Here is a 27,132-nt window from a genome sequence, read left to right on the forward strand (position 1 = left end):
GAAAAACATTTTCTTCAACAACATTTTCTGTAGCAGTCTTTGTAGTTGCAGTTGTACTTGGAGAAATCTTCGATGTCGCTGCAGCTGCTTCCTTTTGGCGCTTTCGCATAGCCCAAAAAGCCTCCATTGAACCATTTGCTTCAATAGACGGCAGCTAAATCAGAGGTTCTGTAGGTTCCATATGTGATAATGACTGATTTTCCTTCTCAGTAGCATCCTCGGTTCCTTGCTTCTGTGATATAACAGTATTGGCTCGTGACCGTGTTGTTGGTCCACATCCAATAAGCACCTTGCTTTTCTCAGTTTTCCCTCTCTGAAACATAAATCATGTAAAACTCAACATTTGTGTATATATGAATTACAAACTATCAACCCCGATGAAACATTTAGGGAAGAATTTAGAAAATGTGAAAATGATAGCTTTATGACATTTATGACATACCTTTTCAGTTCCTGATCCACCATCCTTACTAGCAGCCTTCCTTTGAGTTCCCGATCCACCATCCTCAAGATCCACAACTGGATCATATTCCTCATCGCTCCCCTCTTGCACATGCTTCTTTTTTTTTGGATTTATCTTTTAAGATTGAGTTTCTCACTTCAGAAGAGAGTGTAGGAAGATTGAGGGCAAAAAACACTTCATTGTTCCTCTTTACTGTGACAGCTCTCAGTTTTTCATACTCCGTTAGAGGAGGTGGAGGGGGTAGTTTCTGTAATTTCACATAAATTCATGTTAATATAGGTATGACGGAATTACTGGATTAATAAAGGGGCTACATACATGTACTTACATGTACTTAAACAACAATAATCTAACAAGAAAATTATAGGCATTACTGAATTACTGCAATTTCAGATTAGCTAATTACTGGATTAATTATATGCTAACCTCCAGTTCATTTTCTCCCATACGCTCATCTTCATGAGTATCATGTAAACTCAACTTCCTCCTAACACTTGGAGGAGTTTCACAATCATCACCATCAGTGATTTCCCGCACTCTAGAAAGCCGTGATGACTTTCGAGTACCCTCTAGGGGAAAGTTCTTTGAGTTCCTCTTCCCAGCCTTATCAACTTGGTTTGCCTTCTTGTTCATCTTCTGTTGCTGTAGTTGATGAGTGGTTACAAACTGCCGCTTGACTTGCTTTTTAGCTATAAAGACATAAAAACAATAATTATGAGTTTGAATAAAATCTAAATGTAGTAACACCTATATATTTCTGATGCCCTTACAATTAAGGTATATTTATGAAATGAAATTAATATATTACCTGCTAAAATATCCTTTCTTGGCCGTATTATTACAAATGGCTGCATTTGCTCCATTGGTTCGATAGTGCTATCAACAACATTGTCAAGATAAAAATCAACATTTTTACCGTCTGCAGCTCCTGCAGTTAATGAACACAAGTTCACATCATTGGCCACCAACTGCCACCCCCCCTGCTTATCACCTTTTCTCACATAAATCCCTCCAATTTCTGAAATATTCAAGGTCATCCTTGACATAATCCATCAATACAAGGTAAGAAAACCTATCTAATTCGACATTCCTTATAATCAGTTCTTTACCACCGACATACCGTGTAGGCTGAAACTCACCCTGGTGGTACAACCTGAGATTTATGTATGCCATCCTACAAAAAATTGAGAAAGTATAATTAGATGAAAGCATTAAAATAATCTGAGACATGGCACTTAAATAAAAAACACTTAAAAATAAACACTTAAAAGAAACATTAAAAGAGCAGTATGCAAGTCAATAAATTTAATAATGCTCTAAATTAAGAAGCGATCTCATAAAGAGCAGGGCTGATTTAAAACTAACAGAACTTTATATTAAGAACAAGTTAATTAATTAAAAGAAAATACATTAAAACATGATAAATTAGGCAATTAAGAAGTCACTTCATTAACAGTTGATACATCAGAAACTAGGCCCTTAATAGTTACATATTTCGAATTACAAATTTAAGTAGTTTCTTCGTTTGTTCTAGACTTGATGGGGACTTGTCGTGTTGGGACATCATCTCTGCACCGGTTAATATCCGTGTCTGTTTTTAGAGGAACACTAGTGTGTAAATCATGTAAAACTGGATCCTCGGCTTCTTCATTTTCATTTACAGCTTCGACATCGCACCAATCCCTTGGCAATTTCTTTATAACATTATACATCGTCTTTTCAGTAGGATCTTCTACGTAGAAGACTTGCTGCACCTGTGAAGCTAGCACATATGGATCAGACTTCTGACATAATCTGTTAAAATTAACTCAAGTTAACTCATTTAGATCTTTCTCTTCCTTATACCAGCAACACTTGAACACCACTACAGAAAATTCTCCCCAATAATCAACTTCAAAAATCTCTTCAATTGCTCCGTAGTAATTGACATCGCCGACCAGTTGATTTTGATCTTTTGAACTAGCAAAGCTAGTAGTCAAAGCAGTTAGAAATACCCCACTATTTTGGGTTGTACATTTAGCATCTCGGTACTTTGTATGGAATCGATATTCGTTAAGTACATAACCACTATACTTCTTCGCTGATTGATTAGGGCCCATTGCAAGCACTTCCAATTCCTTTGAAATGTTATCTTTTTTTCCGACCTCCCCCTTCATCCATTTCCAAAAATCTTCAGAATGTTCTCTCTCACGATTGTATCTTTTTGACTTGGCTTGTCCTTCTATTAAGATTCGATGCTCCCTACAACAATTACCTAGTTAAAAATCAAGACATAACAGGTTCTAATTCTATAACAGTTAAACACAATTAGTAGCTAGAATCTTACTCGATTCAACTATCAATTTCTTTATTCCCATAGTTGAACAGAATATAACGATGAATAGCCATCCATTCAACTTCAACTAAATTCACATCCTTTCCATCTTTATATCTGCGTGAACCAATAGGAAATTATACTTTTTCTGGAAAACTTTCAAATTTTGCAGCCTTGGTAATTTTTGATCCTCCATGGCCACCCAAGAATCTTGAACAAAATATCAAGCATTCTTCGGCCAGGTAATCGGCGATACATCCCTCTGGTTTAGATTTATTCCGCACATAAGATTTCAATTTATTTAAATAGCGCTCAATTGGCCACATGCTTCGAACATGTGCCGGTCCACCAAATTCAATTTCTTGGCACAAGTGAATCAAAAGGTGGACCATCACATCAAAAAAAGCCTGAATGAATATAGTCTCAAATTGACAAATAATTTCAATTATTTCTGTTTGCAGCCTATTAAGATCTCTTAAGTCGATAAGTAGTGCATGAAAGGGACTGCAACCTCCGGTTTCAAAGATTTCTTCACTACAAATTGTAATAAGTAGTGCATGAAAAAGTGTGCATCATGACTCTTATAGCCAGATACCTTTCTCTCCTTCATGTGCACACACCGGCTAATATTAGAGGCACTTCCATATGACAATTTAGCATTTTTAAGGACAGAGCAGAATAAATCTTTCTCTTCATTTGTCGTGTCGAATATCGCAACCCTTATTTCAAGGTGTTTCCCATCACTTGATAGAACATGATGGAGGACCTTTCTGATGCCAAGTTCTTGCAAATCTAGGCGAGCTACTATACGGTCTTTCATTTTTCCAGCGATATTGAGTAATGTGCCAAGTACTTTATCACACACATTCTTCTCGATGTGCATAACATCTAGGTTATGTCGAGAAACATTGTGCTTCCAGTAAGGCAGATCAAAGAATATTGATTATTTCTTGAAAGGCGAATTCGACTTAATCTTATTTTTTTGGCGCTTTCTTTTCTTCTCTGGTTTCTTCCCCCCAAAATGATTTACAAAGCCTGCCAATAATTCTTTAATGTCTGTTCCAGTTAGAACCTCTAGACAACCTCTCAATTCAATTTGACCATTAAATTTTCTTTTATGAAGCCTCCATGGGTGTTCGGGATTGAGAAATCTCCTATGGTCCATGTAACACATTTTCTGACTATGTTTTAGGTACATAGAAGATGTTTCATAATTGCAAACTGGACAAGCTAGTCTGCCTTTTGTGCTCCATCCAGATAGCATTGCTAGCCCGGGAAAATCACTGATTGTCCAAAGCAAAGAAGCGCGCAAGTTGAAAGTATGGTCAGTAAGAGCATCATAAGTCTCAATGCCTACTTCCCATAGCTCATTCAGTTCAGCAATTAAAGGCTGCATGAAGACATCTATATTATTCTTCGGAGACTCGGGACCAGATATGAGTGTCGAGAGAATTAGATTATCTTGCTTCATACACAGCCAGGGGGGAAGGATGTAGTTAACCAAAATAATTGGCCAAGTACTATGACTTATGTTCATAGTACGAAAAGGATTGAAACCATCAGCGGCTAGGTCCAATCTGATGTTTCTGTTCTCAGATGAAAATTGAGGATAACGAGCATCCAATGCCTTCCAAGCCTCTGCATCAGCGGGATGTCGAAGTTTGCCATCCTTTTTTCGACCTTTTGCATGCCATAACATCAGTTCTGATAACTCTTTGCTCATAAACATGCGTTGCAACCTTTTTTGAGTGGAAAGTAGCGCATCACGTTTGCCGAGACCTTGTGAATTAACTTCTTCTCATTATTGTCCACGGCGCCTTTTTTTCCACTACGACCCACCTTGAAGCACCACAAGTTTTACAATTTTCTTCTTTTTCATTTACAGCCCAAAACAGCATACAATTATTGGGGCAGGCGTGTATCCTTTGATAATCGAGCCCTAAATCTTTAATAACATTCTTTGCCGCATTAAAAGACAAAGGAATGTGTGCTTCTGGAAAAGCATCTTTTATCAGCTCTAATAAATCCCCGAAACCCGACTCCGAAATCCCATGAATGCACTTTAAAGAGTACAGCCTAATGATAAAACTTAAGCGGGAATTTTTTTACAGCCCGGATATAAGGGCTGCTTTCCCTCTTCAAGATGGCCATAAAATTTTTTGGCATCATCATTCAGTCCAGTAGTATCATTAGTACGATGGAACATCTCGTCCAAATTATCTCCCAAGGTAAAGGAATCTTCAAAACCCATATTTTCTGCCCATTCAATATCTATCCTATGATCTTTGCTCGAAACCTCACAAATCCAATTCGCATACAATGGACAAGGGCCATGGAAAATAAGATGATCATAAATAAGATCTTGAGTATGCCACTTTCCATTTCTACAATTCTTGCAAGGGCACAACATTTCATCGCCTACGGAAAATTTGGGAAATGCATTTTCTAAAAAATCCTTCATCCTCTTAATGTAAGGTGTACTGTATTTTGGAAGGGTTATCCATTGACTTAGATCATCGTCCATCACTACAGAAAACAGGACAACAATGTTATATTCCTAAAATAAAACAACGTAGTCGTGAAACCATACACCCATATTGGTTATACATTCTAATAACACAACGCAGCCGTGAAGCCCTAAGCACATCGAGGTTATATTTTATGTTCTCCTTTTCATTGGTTGTACATACTAATAATGACACAACCGTGAAACCCTAAACCCATATTAGATATACGTACTAATAACAACGCAGAAGTGAAATCCTAAACCAATATTATAGATTATACGTATTAATAACAACACAGCATAACAACGCAACCCTGAAATCGTAAATCCATATTAGATTATACGTATCGAATCCATGTTATATGACCATGAATATACATGTGCATACACCCATTTCCGTATTATCCCACTCCTCCTACCTACCGAACTGTGACAGGTGATGTTTAACAAAAATGTAAATACTCGTAAAGGGTTGAAACTCTCAGGAATAAAGGTCAAATTAACATAAATGTAAATACTCATAAACAATTGCATTATAGCGACAACAGATATCTACTTACACAATCAATTATATCCACTTGACTATGATGATTTACAAGTAAGTTATAACTAAAGCCTAACATGAAAATCAATCAGATAAAAAGCAAATATCGAGAAACAAATTTAATACAAAAATCACACTTACAGATCTATAAAAATAAAAAACCTCAATTCCAATTAAAATTTCACAAAAACATGCATGTAACATATATGTGTAAAATACACAAAAATACGCATGTAACAAATTAGAGAAGAAACTAACAGAAATAGAGGGGGGCGAGAGAGAGAGATACACACAAAATCAGAGAGAGCGAGAGCGAGAGCGAGAGCGAGAGCGAGAGCGAGAGCGAGAGCGAGAGCGAGAGCGAGAGCGAGAGAGAGAGAGAGAGAGAGAGAGAGAGAGAGAGAGAGAGAGAGAGAGAGAGAGAGAGAGAGAGAGAGAGAGAGAGAGAGAGAGAGTACCTAAATGTTGAACTGCAAGATGATTTGACCCTAGCTCGAAATCCAATTAGAAACCCCAATTAGAAACCCTAGCTCCAATCTGTGACCCGCTTCTCCAAAATGTGACCAACTTGCCAAAATGTTACCCCCAATTAGAAACCCTAGCTCAAGAGAGGAATGAGAGAGAATAGCTAATGGGAGAGAGAGAATGTGAGAGAGTGAGAGAATGAGGGAGAATGAAATTAGAGGGAGATTTGTCTGAAATTTTACCGCTTCTCCAAAAAATTTGAGCCCGCCTGAAAAAGCCTAGCTAATTTCATCTCTTTTTTAAAACATTTAAGTTTTAATTGTCTTTAAATTTTTTATTGATAAAAATCTATCAATTATTAATTAATACAGTTTATAAAATTAAAAAAAAATATTTTATCAATCTTAACTAATATTAATATTTTTGCTTAATTATATTATAAAAATTGATTAATTTGCATGTCAAATAATTATATATATTTAATTGTTTATAAAATGTACTACTTTTTTATCCATTAATACCCTATTGTAACACTTTGAAGCTATAGTAACATGTTTTAAAGGCTATGGTAACATCAAAAATACTATGTTGTGGTAGGCTAAGATGAGCATACCTAAGGTAACATAATTTTGTAACATGCATGATTAAACCATTGTAATAGGCCATCTATGGTGTAGTGTGTCTACATGTATTTAACTTGTCGATATCTCTGTATCTCTACATGCATTTGACTTGTCGATATCTCCACATCTGTACATGCATTTGACTTGTCGATATCTCCAGATCTCTACATGTATTTGACTTGTCGATATAGAGATCTCTGTAGCTTATAGAGACTTAACTATAACTTCAATCTCTATATGACTTCTCTACAGGCCTGGACAGTTCTCGACATGACTTCTCCATAGGCTTGAACAGTTCTCATTATGACTTTCGATATTCCTTGATCTGTGACTTCTCCACATCTGACTTAGAACATTTTTCAATCTACAACATTATTCTTCTTCAAGCTATATCTCTTCATTCTGAGGCATGATTATGCTTGATCTTCTTCTAGAACTTTATTCCTTAGCTTGATGGATGTTCATAGAAAAATATTTCAGTCTAGTCTTTTAATTAATTTTACAGAATCAAAGAACACATTTTACAAATTATACAAATTATTACAAGTCAACTAATTCTTAGGAACGTCAATATGACTTAGTCTTGTTATACTAAGGCATGCCTTGCACAACATAATATAATCCCTTTAACCACATATTGACTAAACTAGAGACATGTAATGTGTCATCCTCATCAATATTTAGTCTAGGTTTCCTTGATCAATGAGTAGACTATCATATCAAATCAATATTTGAGCGCGACCACACATTTCATAGTCTAACTCACACAAGAGGCCAATAATATCATTCCCAAAATATGAGGGTTAAATACTTTATAGATCGTTCATATTTCTCATATGATTGATAATATACCCGAAATACACTTTTATCATTACCCGATCAAATGTAACTTTTAATGTAATCAAAGTACATTAATTCTCGTATAGAATTATAATAATTTCAAGTCTAAGGACCATTACATCATTATTATTGTGATAGTTACTTATGACATAACAGACATGTAGAATATCATATCAGGTCCGTCCAATACCATGTATATTTACATCTGCATGTGTTTATGACTTTAGTATCACTATACCCATGATCAATGAGATATGATCATCAGCCAACAAAGACACTAGTCTTAATGTATAATTATTGTCCCTTAATAATAATACTTGGCTATGGACATTTAGGAATACTGATTTTATTCTCATAATCTCATTTTTAAGTCACTTACTAAGAGATATAAAATGCATATCATATTCCAAGGACATTTATTAATCCTACATTTATATCACTGTAAATTAAGACATAATAAATTGTAAAGAGAATAATAGATAAAACATAAACATTAATAATCAAAATGTCTTAAACTAAAACATAACAGTATTGTCTCTAGGGCACAAACACTAACAAAATATGCCCGCGTACACGATGAATGATGACTGCTGGTGACATTGAGGACTATGAAGAGTTTGATCTCTAAAGTTATGTTGGTTTATTTTGTTTAGGTTTAATATTTTGTTAAGTAACATTATTGTTTGAATCTATGTTTGAAGATGCTTCTGTAAGGCTTCATGGTTGTTAAGTTATAGTACAGAATGCAGTATTCTATCGTGTTTTAATGAGTGATGAATGTGTGTTGTTCTCATTGCAGGTGTATCTACCTCAGGCTGCTGGCTCTGAGATGGATTCTCTGTAGGATTGACAACCTCATGCTAGTTGCTTTGAGATGGATTTTCAGCCGTTGTTTTCTTTACCCATTTTTTTCTGGTTTTCACAATCTTCTCACATCCATTGGCAATGTCAGCAGCTTAACATATTAAATACTTATATTAAAAATCCCTTAATTATAATGCACTGTATAGTTTGAATGAGTAAAACCTTAAGTATTTTACCTTAACTGAACATGTTCTTATATTATGACCATATTCAGTGTAATATGTGCATTTGGCCATTGTGTTCTGTCTCTTCAACCTTGTTGGATCAAAACCAGTTATGTCTGAAGCTTTAGTCCTCTTCTTCTTTGGTTTACCTGTTTGAGACTTCACATCTAGAGTAAGAGATTTAGGATATAGAGTCTCCTTCCACTCCTCATCACCACATATTGGCTCCACAAGGAACTCATAGAAAGTAAGAAACATATCTTTACTGTAACACTGATGAATATAAGGTTCATATTTTTTCTTAATCAATGTTATACATGCACAAACATATGATACCATGGGATACTTGATATCTCTCATTTCCTGCATGCATATTTATGTGCATAAAGATCTACAATCATTTCATATCCTCCATTAATCATGTTGACTAAGTACCTTGCACCTCCACTCCATGCGATATGGCAGCCCTTGCTCATCTGAATTTGGGTGTTGTACCAAAATAACCACTTTTGGGGGGTCAATGCCCAAAATATCTAAAGATGGGATGTTCTGCACAAAATACTCACCGGACATCTAGGACGTGCGTATATATTTTTTTTAAAATAAAGAAAAATAGTACATATGCGTATGCGTATCCACTAAGAGACAAATCTGGATACACATGGACAATATACATGTCCTTTTTTATTTAAAAATGTGTATACACATGTACTAGATGTGTAGTTCATAAGTATTTTGGGCGGATGTTAACGCCTATGAGTATTTTGGACAGTTCAAGTTCAAAATTGGTGTATTTTGGTCTTTTCAGTGTTATACCAAAATACTCACGTTTACCTCATAAAATTCAATATGCCTAAAAACACTAACAGCCGTCCTAAATACTCACTGGATATGAATTTCAAGCATGCATATTTTGAATACGCCTTTAAAAAATACGTATTATTTATATTTTTTTCAATTTTTTGAGCAATACGCATGTGAGAAATGTGAATAAATGGTCTAGACGCATTAGCATAATTCATGTTTGGTTTAAATAAAGATTACTCATGTACTTCATGCATATACATTACAAAAAATTAAAAAAATTAGTATGAGCATGTGAGTCATGCGTACTATGTGGATATTTTGGGCTGAATTTACCGACAAAAGGCATTTTGAACATATGGACTTCAAAAATGAGGTATTTTGGATATTTTCTCCACAATTATTAATTAAATAATTTATAAAGATACTAATCAATTTTAAATATATTAAACTAACAATATCTAAATAAAAAATTATTAATTATACTATTTATTATCCAAATACGGGTCAATATTCGGATTAATGTGGATAAAAATTGTGAATAATTAATTCCAAATTAAAATATTTGAATCACCCTCGATCGAGTTTGACCCAAAAATTAAATTATTTATGTCTAATTTTATGAAGTCGACGGGAGGGCCACTTCCTTAGGCCATCTCCTATCATAATTTTAAAATAAAGCAACTTTATCTTCATTTTTCCATCTTTTTCATGTTATATCTTGTTTTCATCTCCAACCATTTACTCTAAACTTCACTTTATATATTAGTTCAAATATGCAAAACTGGGACTACATCCTTAATTCAGTTCAAAACAATAAGTGCATTGCGAAGTGCAATGTGAGCCTCTTTATCCTTGATTTGCTTGTGACGATTAAGAAAATCTTGAAATCTTGCATTCTCATCTTCTACCATTTCAACACTTGGAACTGAAGCTTGCACAGAATCACTAAATGTTACATTTACGTCACGTTCGTTTTCGATTATCATGTTATGCATAATAATACAAGTAGTCATTATATCATGTATTACATGTTTGTTCCAAAAACGAGATGGTCCACCTACAATTGCAAAGCGTGATTGAAGAACACCAAATGCACGTTCGACATCTTTTTGACATGATTCTTGCTTCATAGCAAAATATTATTTTTTGGGACCTCGTGGATCATGTATACTTTGCACAATAGTAGAACATTTAGGATATATCCCATCTGCTAAATAATAACCCATATCATATTCTTTTCCTTGAATAACATATTGTGCAGTAGGAGCAAAACCTGATGTAAGGTTGGCAAAAAGATTAGATGACTCCAACACATTAATGTCATTATTAGATCCCGGCAAACCAAAGTATGCATGCCATATCCAAAGTTCATAGTCTGCTACAGCTTCCAAGATAATAGTTGGGTGGCCACTACGACCGACATATTATCCTGCCCATGATGTCGGACAATTCTTCCATTTTCAGTGCATGCAATTGAGACTACCTAACATTCCAGGAAAACCATGTTGCTTTCCCATATGTAGTAACCTGGAAACATCATTAGAATTAGGTAATCTGAGATATTCACTACCAGATATTTAACCATTGTCTGGCAAAATCTTTTCAAACTTTCAATAGTTGTGGACTCTCCAATTTTAATGTACTCATTTGTAGAATCAGCTGGAACACCCTATGCCAACATCTGAAATGCGCTAGTAATTTTTTGGAGAGCAGACAAGCCTAGTTTACCAATAAAATCATGTTTTTGTGAGAAGTAGTTGTCGTAACCTTGTGCAGTAGTAGTAATGCGGATGAATAAAGTTCTAGAAATTCTGAATCGATGAAGAAATTTTGAATCATTATCACATGGATTCTCAGCGAAACAGTCATTCAATAGATTAAGATATGTTTCTTGACGGTTGCAGTTGATTAACATATGGCCACGAACAGACCTTCCATGGATCACCTCGTTGTTTCCTTCATTATGGAAGTGATGTATACGAAGGTTGTTGTTGGCATTCATACTAAATAAAGCATCCTCTTCTGCATTAATCATCTCAATATCATTTAAAAGATTTATATCATCATCATTTTGCTATTGGATGATGAAGAAGTTGTCAAATATGACTGAGATTGGCTCCCCATATTAAGATTCTGCAACTTTTACTAGTAGGTTAAATTAAATATAGTTCTACACAGTTATCTAACTAAAAGATAAGGTAATTTCATCTCCATCGCTAGATAGATTTCCTTCTGTTATCAAATATTATATTTTATTTTTACAATTTTATCAAGTTTGTATTAATTCTTTATCAACAAACTAACCATTAATTAATTTTTTGTATAAATATTAGGTGTAGCTTATAATTCCTTTAAACATTTATAGAGAGTAAATGGAAGCAAGGCATAGAAGTACTTCATACTCACATGAAGAAGATAAACACTTGTGTCTTGATATCTCACAAAATCCTATTATTGACATAAATCAATCTCGAGATCAGTTTTGGTCTCATATTGAGGTTGAATATAATAGTTCAAAATCAGTTACGATAACTCAAGATAGACCAAAAAAATCATTACAATGTCGAATGCAGATCATTCTAAGTGCTATACGAAAGCTAAGAGGATGTGTGCGGCAAATCGAAGATCAAAATCCAAGCGGTGCTTCTCAAAAAGATATAGTAAGTACATACTACTATATTTTTCATAATGATTATACAAGTTATATTTGACATTAATTCTTTATTTGCAGCTGGATCGAGTTAAAGTCTTATTAGAATGAGATAAAAAGTATGACAAAGGCTTCAAGTTTGATCATATTTGGGATATTCTTAAAGACACGGAGAAATTTGGAGATGATCATAGCAATGCGACCCCGTACCATCAAACACGAACTGGTAACTTTGTTTCATCACAAGGCAATTCACCATCTTCTATTCTCCTATACTTCCTCTACATTAAACATAACTAATATTTTCAGTCAAGGTTCATAACATGTTATCAGCACGAGTCTCTGCCAACTGAAACTTTATTCTCGAAAGAGCTACGACTTATTCTGACCCACGAGTCCCTATCAACTAAAACTATTTCATAAAAGAGGTAAGTTTTCTTTTCCTCATTTTCTTCTAAATATTATTACATATTTATATTACTGATTGAAATCTATAAAGATGGCTATGCCATCAAGTAATACTACTATAAAGATGGCGCTGCCGTCAAGTAATAATCAAAAGTTTTCTGGACGGCTAAGCCGTCATAACTTTTGTATAAAGTTATTATTTCAACTTACATGTTTAAATATTATGTGACATATTATATCTTATTTAAAATCTATTCAGAATGGCGAATCTTGCAAAATTAGAGTTTGTTACCTTGGATGTTTCCGGAAATAATTATTTGTCATGGGTCCTTGATGCGGAATTATACCTTAGTGCTAATGGCCTAAAAGATACTATTGACCCGGAAAAGATCCCAACTGTTGAAAAAAATGCAAAAGTGATTATCTTTCTTAGGCATCACATCCACGAATATCTAAAATCTGAATACCTCACTATCAAAAATCCACTCACCCTTTAGAATAATCTCAAGGATAGATTTGATCACCAAAAACTTGTTCACTTGCCATCTGCCCGATATGACTGGATTAATTTGAGGTTACAAGATTTCAAATATGTAGCTGAATATAATTATGCTCTTTTCAAGATAAGCTCAAAATTAATTTTATGTAGTGAAAATATTACTGATACTGAAATGATTGAAAAGACCCTCTCAACCTTTCACCCCAACACTATGATCCTGGCTCAACAATATAGGGAGCGTAATTTTCAGAAATATGGCGAGCTGATATCTCTCCTTCTTGTGGCTAAAAAGAATAATGAGTTGCTACTAAAAAATCATCAGATACGTCCCACAGGCTCTGCCCAGTTACCTGAAGTACATAACACGTCATTCCTGAAGAATGAACGTGGGAAAGGGCATAGAGGAGGACGGGGTTATGGACGAAACCATGGACGTGGAAATTTTCGTGGTCGATTTCACAATCAATATCATTCTGGCCACCTGAAGTGGCAACGTGATGGTTACAACTCTGGCCACCAGAAATGGCAAAGTGAAGTTCCAAATAAAAGAAAGGCGCCCCAAGAAGGAGAGAACCGAGGCATCTGTCATAGGTGCGGATCTGAGGGGCACTGGCAACGTACTTGTCGCACACCCAAACATCTTGTTGATCTCTATGAGTCATCCAAAAGGAATAATGGAAAAAGAGTAGAAACCAACTTCGTTAATTATAATCTAGTTAATGAACCAGTCAATAAGGCCTCAAATGAAATAGACACTGGTGCTAATCTTTATTATGGTTTAGACGACTAGACTTCATATGTATTATCATGCTTTACTTATTTTCTTTGTATTTTACTTATGTACTTATTTTATGTACTTGTTTCATGTTGTTGTTCTATGTACTCGGTTTGTTTTTAATAAAGATGTTTTTCGTTTATATATGTATAGAGATGGAAGATATATGCATTGTTGACTGCGCAACCATACACACTATTTTACAGAGTCATAAATACTTCTCACAGTTGACTAAAACCAACTCACATGTCTGGACGGTATCGGGTACATCAATATAATAGAAGGTTTTGGGAAAGCTAGTTTTCTTCTACCAAATAAGACACACATACACATACAAGAGGCTCTATACTCTAGCAAGTCAACTAGAAACCTACTGAGTTTTAAAGATATCCGTCTTAACGGGTTTCACGTTGAAACTATTAATGAGAATGAAAAAGAATACCTTCTCATCACCTCAAACACCGTTGACAATAAAAGGGTCCTAGAAAAATTCCACTCGGTTTATTCAGGATTATATGTTACAAGTATACGAGTTCTTGAATCTCATAGTGTCAACATCCCCAAAGTCATAGACCCAAAATTATTTTCCATTTGGCACGAAAGACTCGGTCATCCAGGAGTATCCATGATGCGTCGTATCATTGAAAATTCTGTGGGACATCCTCTTAAAACTCAAAAGATAATATCCCAAGATGAACTTTATTGTTCATCATGTTCCTTAGGAAAACTTATTGTCCGACCATCCCCAGTTAAGCTTCAAACCGAGTCCCCGAAATTCTTAGAAAGAATTCAAGGTGACATTTGTGGTTCTATACATCCATCTTCTGGCCCATTTAGGTACTTTATGGTTTTAATTGATGCGTCAACTCGATGGTCTCATGTATGTCTACTTACAACCCGAAATACAGCCTTTGCCAAATTACTTGCCCAAATAATTAAACTCCGAGCTCAATTTCCTGACCATCCCATTAAATCAATTCGACTAGATAATGCTGCTGAATTTACATCTGCCCCTTTTAATGAATATTGTATGTCAGTAGGAATCTCAGTCGAACACCCGGAGGCTCACGTACGTACACAAAATGGTTTAGCAGAATCCTTAATTAAAAGACTTCAACTTATTGCCCGTCCCTTACTCCTAAGGGCAAAGTTACCTATATCTGTTTGGGGTCATGCAATACTTCATGTTGCAAATATAATTAGAATAAGGCTGTAATAACCCCAATTTTTGGACTTTTTGTAACCTTTATGAATAGTGATTTTGCTGATTATGCTGAATAAGAAAACTTTTCATGCCTCACCTTGTAGAGGTTCTTTTATTGTTATTCTGAGATCTTATTAGTCCTCTATATGGTATATAAGTGTATGTAAAGATCGTCAGAATCCAAATTCGAACACTTTGATTTTTCCCGAAAATCCATCAGATACCGAAAGAATTGAGTATAAGATAACAGGATAAAAAGGATTTAAATTCAAGGATTATAAGAGAGGATCATAAAAGGAATATAATGTATTGAGAAAGGTTAAGGGAACCCAAGTAATAAGATCCCGGGTATGATCCCTCAAACGATAAACGAAAACGAAAGTTAAGCGAACCGTATAATAGATCAGTGATCATTAGCCAAGTAATTAGGAGTTAATCAAAGAGGTTAGTGATGATGATGTCATCACACCAACAAAAAGAAGACAAGTGTGGGAAGATGACATAAGAGGATGACATAAGCATGACCAAATGGGAAGGAATTGTTGGTTGATTATAAGCCACACAAATTTTACCATGGTAAAAGGTTAATTAAACAAAACAAAAGGGTAGCAACCAAGCCAAGGAAAAACAAATCACAAAATACAAGTTGACTTTCATTTTCCACAAGAAGCTGTCGGCCAAAACCAGAGCAGCAACTTCAAACTACCATATCTCCTTCAACACTCACTCAAATAGTATTTCTTATAGCTCTTTGGAAAGGTATTGAGATGGCCTACAACTCTGGTTCACAAGTCTCGTCCAAATAAGCATGGTAAGACCCTCTTTGACAGTTCTTTGAATCTGACTTTTAGAAACTTCAAAACCTAACTTTGTGTTCTTAATTTCTTTGAAAAGAACAAGCTTGTAGGAGGCTCCCTAAGACTTCCTAGCTACTCTAATCACTCCAAGGAAGGTATAACACCTCCAAACCCTAACTTTACTTTGAGTATTATGATGGTTTTGATGGTTATAGTAAATGAGAATCATGATGCTTGTGTGTTTAGAGTTTGGATTGGATTTGTAGTGATTTGGATGTTGAAATCTTGTTTATAGTTAATGAAACTTAAGTATAGCTAGTAATTCATGTGTGGGTTGTATAAATTGGAAAATCTTGAGGTTTGGGGACTGATGTAGTAAGGTTTGGATGAGGGTTGGTTGTATTGTTGGTTGTGAATTGAATGGTGGTTGTTTGGAGTGGTTTAAAACTTGGTAATCGCGTAAACATAGTCGTCGTAATGCCCAATTTCATACAACTGCTTGTTCTTAGTGTTCGGGACAGAGAGCTAAATTTTGAATCTGTAACTTTGCCATGTTTAGTTAGATTATGTCGTAAGCTTCGTTTTGATATGTGGTTCGCTTGAATCCGATGTACGGTTTAGGAGAAACGACCGTTTTAAGTAACGGCATTTCGCGAACGAACCATTACCCCTCGCCTTACTTTGAAAGCTTGGTTAAGGCCCTTAAATGACTAATTGGAGTATGAAACAATTATGTAAAGTGGATTAGGCAGTTGGTATAGTACTCGCGAAAGAATCGCCTTAAAATTATTAATGGTTAATTTATTAAAAATGGTGGAGCCAAGGGTACTCGAACGACTTATGTGATTCGTTAAGCGTAGAAGGGACCATAAGCGAACATTAGGGTTCAATTGGTTAAAGTCTAGTTTCTTAAGAGACCGTGGGTTAATTCCGACTTATGTTGTTGTTAATAGATTATCGGACCCACTCTAAGCTTAAGTCTATCCGGGAACACTCGGCAAGTTTTCTACCCGTTATACTGTTGTTGTGATGTAAATATATGTATATGCATTATCTTGTGATAAGTGCATGATTGTTATTAGCAAATCTTGCGATATATTGGAGCATGCTGATATGGTATATATGCATGTCTATTTCGTAATCTTGATATCTAATTGTTGATTCAAATGCTTATAAATTGCATAATACCTATGCTAGAGATAAGCAATAGTTGCGTATACCCTTAGTATAGGGGACCCAAAGGTGAACATTTTTCTAAACCGGGAGTCGATGTTCTCGAGTATAATATATATATATATATATATATTGATATAGTTTTCAAAACTATTAATCGAATAAGGTTTATTCGATAACTTTATTTTATTTAATAAATATTATTTTGAATATTCATTCGAGGACTTATGACTCCGCTTACTTTATTTGATGAATATTATTTTTCAATATTCATTCAAGGACTTATGACTCCGCTTATTTTATTAAATAATATTCTTTATTTTATTAAAGAATAGTGTTTCGATAATCAAACTTATTTTCGATTATTCAAATAAAGATCTTACTTTCGTATAAGTATATCTTTGGTTATTCGTTATTCATTTCAAGTATGAGTTTTTAAAACTTCTACTTCAATTATTTTTATAAATATTATCATTTATGGGAATATTATTTAATAATAATATTCAGATATTCTCCAACATATCGGGACTGATTTATTTTATTAAATCAGCATTACTCCAAACATTCTTAAAAATGTTTTCGAGTCTTCAAAATGATTTTGAAAGTTAGAGCGGATCCCAAAACTCATTTTTATATTTAAGATCTTCCTTTCAAAGGGGATTTAAATACTCGCTCAAAACCCGAGGGATCCGGCTCTGTGGTGTATTTTATATTCGCAACAAGGTTGCTGTTTTGAGAAAACATTTTGATTACTTGCTCAACGTTCGGGAAGTGAGTCCATCTATTTGAGTCGGCATAAGCAACATAGGCTCAGTGGGCGTCCATGAAAGTGTAAGTGGCTCAGTGGGAGTCAATGCGTAAGTGGCTGAGTGGCAGTCCAGCATAGGTCCTAATGCGGCCAGGGTGATGACCAGTGGGGAACTCGTCCATCTACTAGTAGAAAATGTTACTTATTGGTATCTTTGCCTGATCAGCAAGATATCAGGTTTATGCCAAGGTTTTCTTCTTTCCAAATTCATTGGATATTATAACTCTGTTTATCTTTTTCATAACAGAGGTTTCCAAGGAAAGTATGAGATATATATAGGTGTATATATATCGGGACTTAATGAAGTATCTCGTAACTTCATTATTTATAATGATATTTCAAAGATTGAATCTATTCAAGTCTTTTCTTGTAGTCTCATCTATGTGATGAACTTTTGAAACTGATGATACCTTGAACGGTGGTAGTTCAAGTAGTATCCGGAAAAGATATAAGTATATTGGAGTATCTTGTAACTTCATCTTTTCAACTTATATCTGGTTAATGATTATCTTATGCACGACAAAGATTTTCACAAAAACGTTGAGACAAGGTTAGATATATGAGATCACCTTGCAACAATATTTTTATACAGTTATAAACTGGAACTCTGTGTATATTATGCATGAAAGAGGACTTCCAAGATTTTGAAAAGTGTATATACATATATACTGAATATTTTGCGACTTGGTCGCGATAAGATATCAAACTTGGTTCATTTTTTTACTTGACCAAGACTTTTATGAGTACTATGAGAATGCTCATATATTGTTAATCATTATACATATTATTTCGGTGAGCTTGTTGCTCACCCTTGCTTTCTTTTTTCATCACACAACAACAGATAGACAAGATGAACAGGATCAAGCTCCCAATTCGTGAGCGGATAGGAAACGTTCTGCGGTTTCCTGTAGGCGTTGATGCCGCTGTAGCTGAGGTAGGAATTACCAATAGGCTAGGCTTTCAACTTTTGATATACCAGACTTATGTATATTATGAATTGTAATAATGGCAAAGAATATGTAAATTTATTCAGAAACCCTTTTGAGGTGTAATGACTTATAATTGAGGAATAAAATGACTTGTGTTATTGTTTGGTATTCATCTCTGAGACTATAACTTGTGGTGTGTGTGTATATTGTGGGGTCACAGTACGCAGTAGTTGGTTGATTATTAAGATTAAGTATTATTAAGGAAAATGGAACTCGTGACAACCCGGATCCCCGACCCCGGATTTGGGGGTGTTACAGAAATGGTATCAGAGCTAAGCGTTATAAACCGCAGAGATGATATGACGTTAAAATAATAAGTTCACTAAGATAATAAGAACTCTTGCCAAGTTCATAGTCGGACTACCTAACGTAGTAGTGACAGTTAAAACCCTTATGGGAACCCTTATAAATATCGTGATAGAAGCGTAGTTCGTTATCGTATATGGTAGCGGGACTCCGAACCCTGAGGTTGAGGAGCAACAACGCGATGATGTTTTATTACTTATTGGAGATCAGATTGTGGATCCGATAGAGTGTCCTAACGCAGGACCGGATGATGTTCATATTGAGGATGTAGCGGTTGAGGATGTTATCCTAGAAGGGATTGTTGCTGAGGAGGATCCCATGGGGGATCCTGAAAAGAATGAATAAAGGACCACTGAGGAATTGATATCCATGGTTAGGGAAACTACCAGAGGTAGGATTGGTCGGTCACTACCGGAGGTTCGTTCAAGTTCGTAAAGATAGTATCCCCTTTAACGCGGCTTACTCATAAGACTGAGAAGTTCGAATGGACAGAGAAATGCGAGAACACCTTTCAAGAACTGAAGCAAAGGTTGGTGACGGCTCCTATGTTGGCATTGCCGGATGGAAAAGGAGATTTTGTGATTTGTAGTGACGCTTCGCATAAGGAATTAGGGTGCTTCTTATACAGCACAACAAGGTAATCGCGTACGCGTCAAGACGATTAAGGGAATATAAAATTCGATATCCCCACCCATGAGCTTGGGCTCGTGGAAATAGTTTTGCCCTAAAGATTGGAGGCACTACTTGTATGGAGAGAAGTGCGAGATTTACACAAGCCATAAGTGCTCTAGTTCATTTTCACGGAGAAAGAGCTCAACATGCGCCAGAGGAGGTGGTTAGAGCTAATCAATAATTACGATTATGAGATTCTTTATCATCCAGGGAAAGCCAAAATGGTGGCTAATGCCCTTAGTATAAAGGAGAGACTCAAGATGAAAATGTCTTTGGGAGAGTTGATAAGATATTTTGAGAAAATGGAAATATAAGTGAAGGTAACCGGAGCCGGTACCGAAACGCTGTTTGAGATTGCAATACAGCCCGAATTATCGAAAAAGATCATATTGTGCCAAGAAAAAGTGATGAATGAAGGCAGAGAGTCAATGAATGGAGAAGAGATTAATACCAAGAAAGATGATAAGGGAATAACGAGGTATTCCTACAGAATTTGGGTTCCAAATGTTTTAGAGCGTAAGGACTGGATCTTAGATGAAATCTATAGCTCGAGGAATAAGATTTAGGGCAAACCCCGAATATGATAGTCAGGGAGGTTGCCATTAAGAAAGAAGGAGCCCATAACATAATGAAGTGGAAAACAAGGATTTTAACGTATAAGATAACCCCAAGTATGGGAGAAGGATGAAACATTTCATACTAAGGAAACAGAAAGTCGAGTAAGGAAAGGAGACCCGAGACGGTACTCCTATACGGCAATTCATGGACCTGTCTAAAAAGAACTTAGACTATTATCCCCAACCACCACCCTGAGGAGACGGTGCGGTGGGAAATTCTTTCAGGACCTTTAAGTCGCTAAGCTCTCAGAGTTCCAAGGAACAAGCTGACCCAGTCGAGGCAAGAGTCTGGCTAAAGGAAATATAGGAATCATTTGAGGTTCTAAATGATTGACGAGTCACAAAAGACTGTTTTTGTCACTTACCCTCCTAAGAGAGAGGCCACCCTGTGGTGAAAGGCCAAGGAAGGCACGAAGCAAGAGATTATAATAAAGTGATTTAAGTTCAGTCAATTGTTTTCAGGAAAGTACTTCCCAAGGTTATGGAGATAGTGTAAAAGCTTTAGAGCCAGAACAAATGCAGACGAGTATGATGAATTATGAATCTAAGTTGTAAAAGTTGTCAAGATTCATTCTGAGGACACAAATCCAGAATGACAGGATGTTTGAAATCAATGCTTATGTTGTGTTGGTTCATGAAATAATGATAAGAGAAAGGAAAATAAAAAGAAACTGAAGTGGAAAGGAATATAAAGGCAATAGAGTTTGAGGAATGATAAGGGGGTTGGGTATGAGGAAACCCTAAAGACTCGTAGCAATAGAAATAGAAAAGTATGTAATCGTCAGGATGAGGGTGATTCACCATGAGTTAAAATTGATGGTTGAATGTTTAAGAGATACATATATTTTATCCCCTTTAAGTTGGGAGGATTCGAGGAAACCTTGAGATAGTCCGAAGGATAAACAAGGAGACGCGGATAGACTGAGGAGACAAGAAAGTAAGAAATTAGGAAAATTGGTAAGGGAGTGACCTTCAAGAAAGTGAAGTGTAAGATCGGGGGCATGATACCCAGAAAGGGAGACGCCAGGTATAAAAGATATCCCAACATTGAAATTGTGAGATATAAGGCCCGACTAGTAGCCTAGGGATTCTCTCAAAGACCTGGTTTTGATTACCAGGAAACATACTCTCCTGTGATGGATGGAGTTACTTTTCGTTTTCTAATGGGTATGGCTTGTATGGAAAAACTGGAAACACGTTTGATGGACGTTGTGACAGCATACCTATATGGATCACTTGATAGTGATATTTATATGAAAATTCCTGAAGGGTTAAATATTGAGGACACTAAGCCTCGACATTTATATTCTGTTAAATTACAACGATCATTGTATGGTTTGAAACAATCTGGTCGTATGTGGTATAACAGGCTTAGTGAGTACTTATTGAATGATGGATATGTTAATAATCAAGTGTGTCCTTGCATTTTTATTAAACGATCATCAACTGGTTTTGTTATTATTGCTGTATATGTGGATGATTTGAATATTATCGGTACTACTGAAGATATTACTAATGCTACTAACTATTTGAAAAATGAGTTTGAAATGAAAGATCTTGGAAGAACAAGATTTTTTTTAGGTATACAGGTGGAGCACTTATCTTCAGGAATATTTGTTCATCAATCAAACTACACTGAAAAGATTCTTGATCGGTTCTACATGGACAAAGCTCATCCACTAACCACACCAATGGTTGTTCGATCACTCGAGGTTGAAAAAGATCCTTTCCGTCCTAGAAAACAAGATGAAGAGACTCTTGGACCTGAAGTTTCATATCTCAGTGCAATTGGCGCTCTCATGTATCTTGCAAACAACACACGGCCTGATATTGCATTTGCAGTGAACTTGTTGGCAAGATTTAGTTCTGATCCTACTAAAAGGCATTGGGATGGAATAAAACATATATTCAGATATCTTCGAGGGACAATCGATCTTGGACTATTCTTCCCAAACAATTCAAGATCACGGCTAGTTGGATATGCAGATGCTAGATACATGTCAGATCCTCATTTTGGGCGATCACAAACAGGTTACCTATTTATATATTGTGATACTGCTATCTCTTAGAAGTCTACAAAACAGACTAATGGTCGCAACTTCATCAAACCACGCAGAGTTACTAGCAATTCATGAAGCAAGAAGAGAATGTATTTGGCTAAGGTCGGTCATTCAACATATTCGAAAATCATGTGGATTATCAAGTATTTCAGACAGTCCTACAGTTTTATTCGAGGATAACTCGGCCTGCATCAAACAACTTAAGGAAGGATATATTAAAGGGGATCGAACAAAATACATATTGCCAAAATTCTTCTACACTCATGAACTTCAAGAAAATGGTGATATTGATATTCAACAAGTTCGCTCATGCGATAATCTGGAGGATATACTTACAAAGTCAATACCTACATCAACATTTGAGAAGCTAAGAAATAATATGGGTATGCGGAGGTTAAAAAGTTTGCTACATCAAAATGTCAAAATGTGAGACATTTTATTCAGGGGGAGGCTGTACTCTTTTTCCTTCGTCAAGGTTTTTATCCCACTGGGTTTTTCCTTGCAAGGTTTTAACGAGGCAGTCAATCTTTGCAATAACTCGCATTTGACAATCAAGGGGGAGTGTTAAAATATTTGAATAAAAATAAAGTGATTGTCAAAGCGTATCGAGGAAGTCTCTCAAATCTTACCAATGAAGACTTGTAAAGCTTATCGAGGAAGACTTGTAAAGCTTATCGAGGAAGTTTTGTAATACTTAATGAAGAAGATTTGAATAGCTTACTTAGTAAGCCTTGTAAACCAACTACTATAAATAGCTCATTTAGCTAATGAAATACAACACAACTTTCTCTCCATCTTCTATTCTCCTATACTTCCTCTACATTAAACATAACTAATATTTTCAGTCAAGGTTCATAACATGTATGATATATATGTAGCAATTTAAGTTTCTAGATGGTATTTTGGTGAAAAAACTTTGACTTTATCTGTACTGTGCATCTTCAAATATGAAGCAGCCTGATGTTTTACTCTATATTTAAAGATAAAGTTATGTATCCTCGAAGCTCTATTACTTTATTTATAAAGTTAAAAATAAAGTAATATAAAGTTTGAAGTTATTTCAAAACTATCTTTTCTCTCTCGCATGAGAGTCGACATTCCTGTATTTACCTCATCCTAACCCTAGCCGCCCTACCTCCCTTTTCACCCTTTCTACCCATCTCTACCTCCAAATTCATCTTCATCTTCTCCTTTTATTTACCTTTTCCTCAATAAAATCGAGATTTGTTTCACAAAACTCGAAAATCCATTACAGTTCTTCACTTTAGTTATTAGATCTACTAAGGTAAGAGTTTGAATTTTATAATAAAATTCAGTTTTTGGATTCAAAATCTCCCGCCTAACAACATATTACAATTTGTTCCGAGATTTTTGAATTTTGGTTTTTTTTCGTATTGTTCGGTTTAAGTTATTATTTGTGTGTTTGATTGTCTCGCTTTGTGCGATGTGGTGGTTGTGTTGAAAATGAATTTGATGGTGTATTGAGAGATCTGGATATCTCGCATCAACAACACTTTCGGCAGATCTATAGCTGGTGTCCGGCAGGTAGATAGCTGGGGTGCGCTTGAAACGGTGGTGAAAATCACATGTGCTTACCTCTCACAAAAAATATTTGTTCATGACATGAGGCCTCTAAACTCAGTTGCTCTGAACATTGCACTATCAATCGAATTAATGTGAGGGTCAATTATGAAGCTGCTATTTTCGGGGGAGATGCATCCTGGATTGCCCGGGAAACCATTACCTTCTTTTAATTTTCAGAATATTTGTATTCAGTTTGTTAAGCAATCCGGAAACAAAACGGCTAATTATTTAGCTCTATTTATTTTTGAACCTGGTTGCATGATCAGTTGGAGGTTTGTCCCGATTGAATATCTTTCAAGTTATTAATGAAATCTGATTTAAATTTGGCAAAAAAAGTTTGAAGTTGGCATCAGAGATGGCCTTAGTATAATTATTTAAAATCATAATAATTGTATACTCCCTCTGTTTCATTTTAATAGTCGTTTGACTTTTCTGCACTCATTTTGAAGTGCTTTGACCGCATAGTTAAAATAATAATTTTTAAATTTTTTTTTTTCTGAATAAAAATATATAACTTAAACTTTTATTTACAAAAGAAAAATTTTAAAAATAATAATTTTTACTATACGGTCAAAACATCTTGTAATATGTGAAGTAAAGTCAAGAGACAATTAAAATGAAACGGAGGGAGTAATGATTAACTGTTTGATGGTAATCAATATTAACAATTACTATAATCCTGGAAAAGAAATGATATTTATGACAAAGTATCTTCCAAATTTTAATACGAAAAAGTTGTCACGTGAATGGCATATGATACGCTTAATCGGCAATCGCATCGATCGTTTTCGTAATACGAGAACTAGAGGTCCAAAATTGGTCGTAAACGAACCCCCTTTGTGTTCCTTTAATCGGTATTTACTGGCCGACTGTTTCAGACGAGTACGGTGTTTATACTTTAGACTACAACAAATGTACACATTATACAAAATCATGTCGACTCAGTTATGTTTTGTACCTCACTTTGTAGGCTGTAGCCTGTAGCTGTCACCTCCCTTCTGGGTATATAAAATAGGGATTTTCTAATGGTGCGTGGAAGAGCACACAATAGTCACTAACTCTTATATAAATGGTGGTCTCTTCTTATTGATGATTGAATAATCACTTGCTCCCGAGTTTTAAAAGGGAAGGAAAAGAAGTGAAAGATAAGTAAATTAGTTTCACTTCGCTTCGTAATCATGCTCCCGAGTTTTTAAAAGGGGTGAAAGCAAGTATTAATAAATGTAAATTTAACAATTTTTCATTCCAAAACTTTCACTCCAAAAATGGGATGAAAATAGTGTTGGGTCCCAATGAGTTTGTAGAAGGGGGGGTTGAATACAAACAGTACCGAATAATCGAATTAAATGCGGAATAAAAAATGTGAAACAAAATTCAAGTTAAATAAAAATATTATTAAACTTGAAATGTGTTACAACAACTGTATCGATTACAAGGTATTAATCTCAAATCAATTATTACAAATCTAGAATAAATTCGACATGAACTTTTTCTATTTTTGCAATAATTAGAATCAAATGCTAAATGCGATTTGAGATTAAGTTCTAGGGATTTTGATCCGCTAGATTGTTACACAAGAACAAGATAAATAATTCTAGTGGTTTGGATTTAACATTAACAAACTAGAAATTGATCTTGAATTTCTGCAGAGAAGATGATTTTATATTTCAAGGCGGCTGCTCTTTTGTTCTTGACTTGTGTGGATGATTAAATGATATGCTGCTTCTCTGCTTCTATTTAAATCAACAAACGAATAGAATTGACTTGGCATGACAATCCTATAGCTGGCAAGACTTTCGGTGAGACAATTGAATGAACTAGCAAGACAATCTGAATGAACTAGCATGACAATCAGAATGAACTAGCAAGACAATCATCCTCCTAGAGTAACTTTCGGTGTTACAATTGAATATGGCCTAGCATGACAATCGGTATGACAATCCTGATTGTCATGCTAGTTCATTTTCAATTGTCTTGCTGATTTAATGCTTGAATTTAATCCAATTAAGCTTCTGAAAATTCCTAAAATTCCTAGAATTAATTCAGAATTAATTAATCAATTAATTCAATTAATAAATAAATTATTCTTCGCAGATATAATTTATTTTCTTAATTAAATTAGATGACTTAATTAATTAATAGAGAATTAATTCTAGTCTTGAGCAGCAACCATTCTTCTGCAAATCTTCTGAAAATCACTGAAAATTATGAATCAATTCCATCACTTCAACGTTGACACTCGATGTACTGTCTGGTTCATGAGTGACTAACTTCCGTGACGTTTCTTCATGTCTTGACTCTGACACTTTGATTTTCTTCAGATTAAATCCTTGTAATTAATGATACTCTGACGAGATCTCTGTCACTTGATTAAATCCACGATCTTGATTTATATCACTGAGGCATGATCAACTTCTTGAACTTCTTCCAGTGAATTAACTCCTCAAGTCTGTAGATGAACTTTGTTTCTGAATCCTTTGACAGATATTACTTTACGAGATCTCTCTGACGGTAGATCCACTATTTACTTATTACATTCTTATTTGAGTTGAGTTGAATCCTCGAATATACAAATAGGTCTATGACATATGACTTACAATCTCCCCCTATTTGTTTGTTAGACAATAACACACAAATACCTAGAGGATAACTCAACTAACAAATAAGAAAAAGATATAAATATACATGCAAAGTAAATAGCAGAAAAGTTCTGGATGAGATTTAACATTTTCCAGATTCCAAGTAGATGTTCCTCTAGACTGAACATATCTTCAAGTAGTTCCATCTTCTTTTGTACAACCACATTTCCTGTTGAGAAGCCCATATCTCTTGCTTCTCCCCCTATGAGAATCAACTGATTAAAGAAGATCACCTTCGTTTTACCACCTCTCCCGTACAATAGGATCCGCAGATAAAAACCAATGGTACTCCCCTAACAGCTTCTTCCCTTACTAGGAAATCACCTTGTGTTTACCACCTCTCCCGTACAATAGGATCCGC

General features: G+C 35.2%; 1 protein-coding gene and 1 pseudogene across 1 annotated transcript; one reads left to right on the forward strand and one right to left on the reverse strand.

The window, feature by feature from the left end:
* Positions 1–10,390: 10,390 nt before the first annotated feature.
* Positions 10,391–11,625, reverse strand: LOC141699058 (uncharacterized; annotated as a pseudogene).
* Positions 11,626–12,908: 1,283 nt separating this feature from the next.
* Positions 12,909–13,937, forward strand: LOC141699074 (uncharacterized). Its single transcript, XM_074503484.1, has 2 exons — positions 12,909–13,064; positions 13,272–13,937. The coding sequence occupies exons 1-2, from the start codon at positions 12,909–12,911 to the stop codon at positions 13,935–13,937; spliced, it is 822 nt and encodes a 273-aa protein (XP_074359585.1).
* Positions 13,938–27,132: the final 13,195 nt, after the last annotated feature.

Source organism: Apium graveolens, chromosome 2 (assembly GCF_009905375.1).
Source record: "Apium graveolens cultivar Ventura chromosome 2, ASM990537v1, whole genome shotgun sequence".
In the NCBI taxonomy this organism is placed as follows: Eukaryota; Viridiplantae; Streptophyta; class Magnoliopsida; order Apiales; family Apiaceae; genus Apium; species Apium graveolens.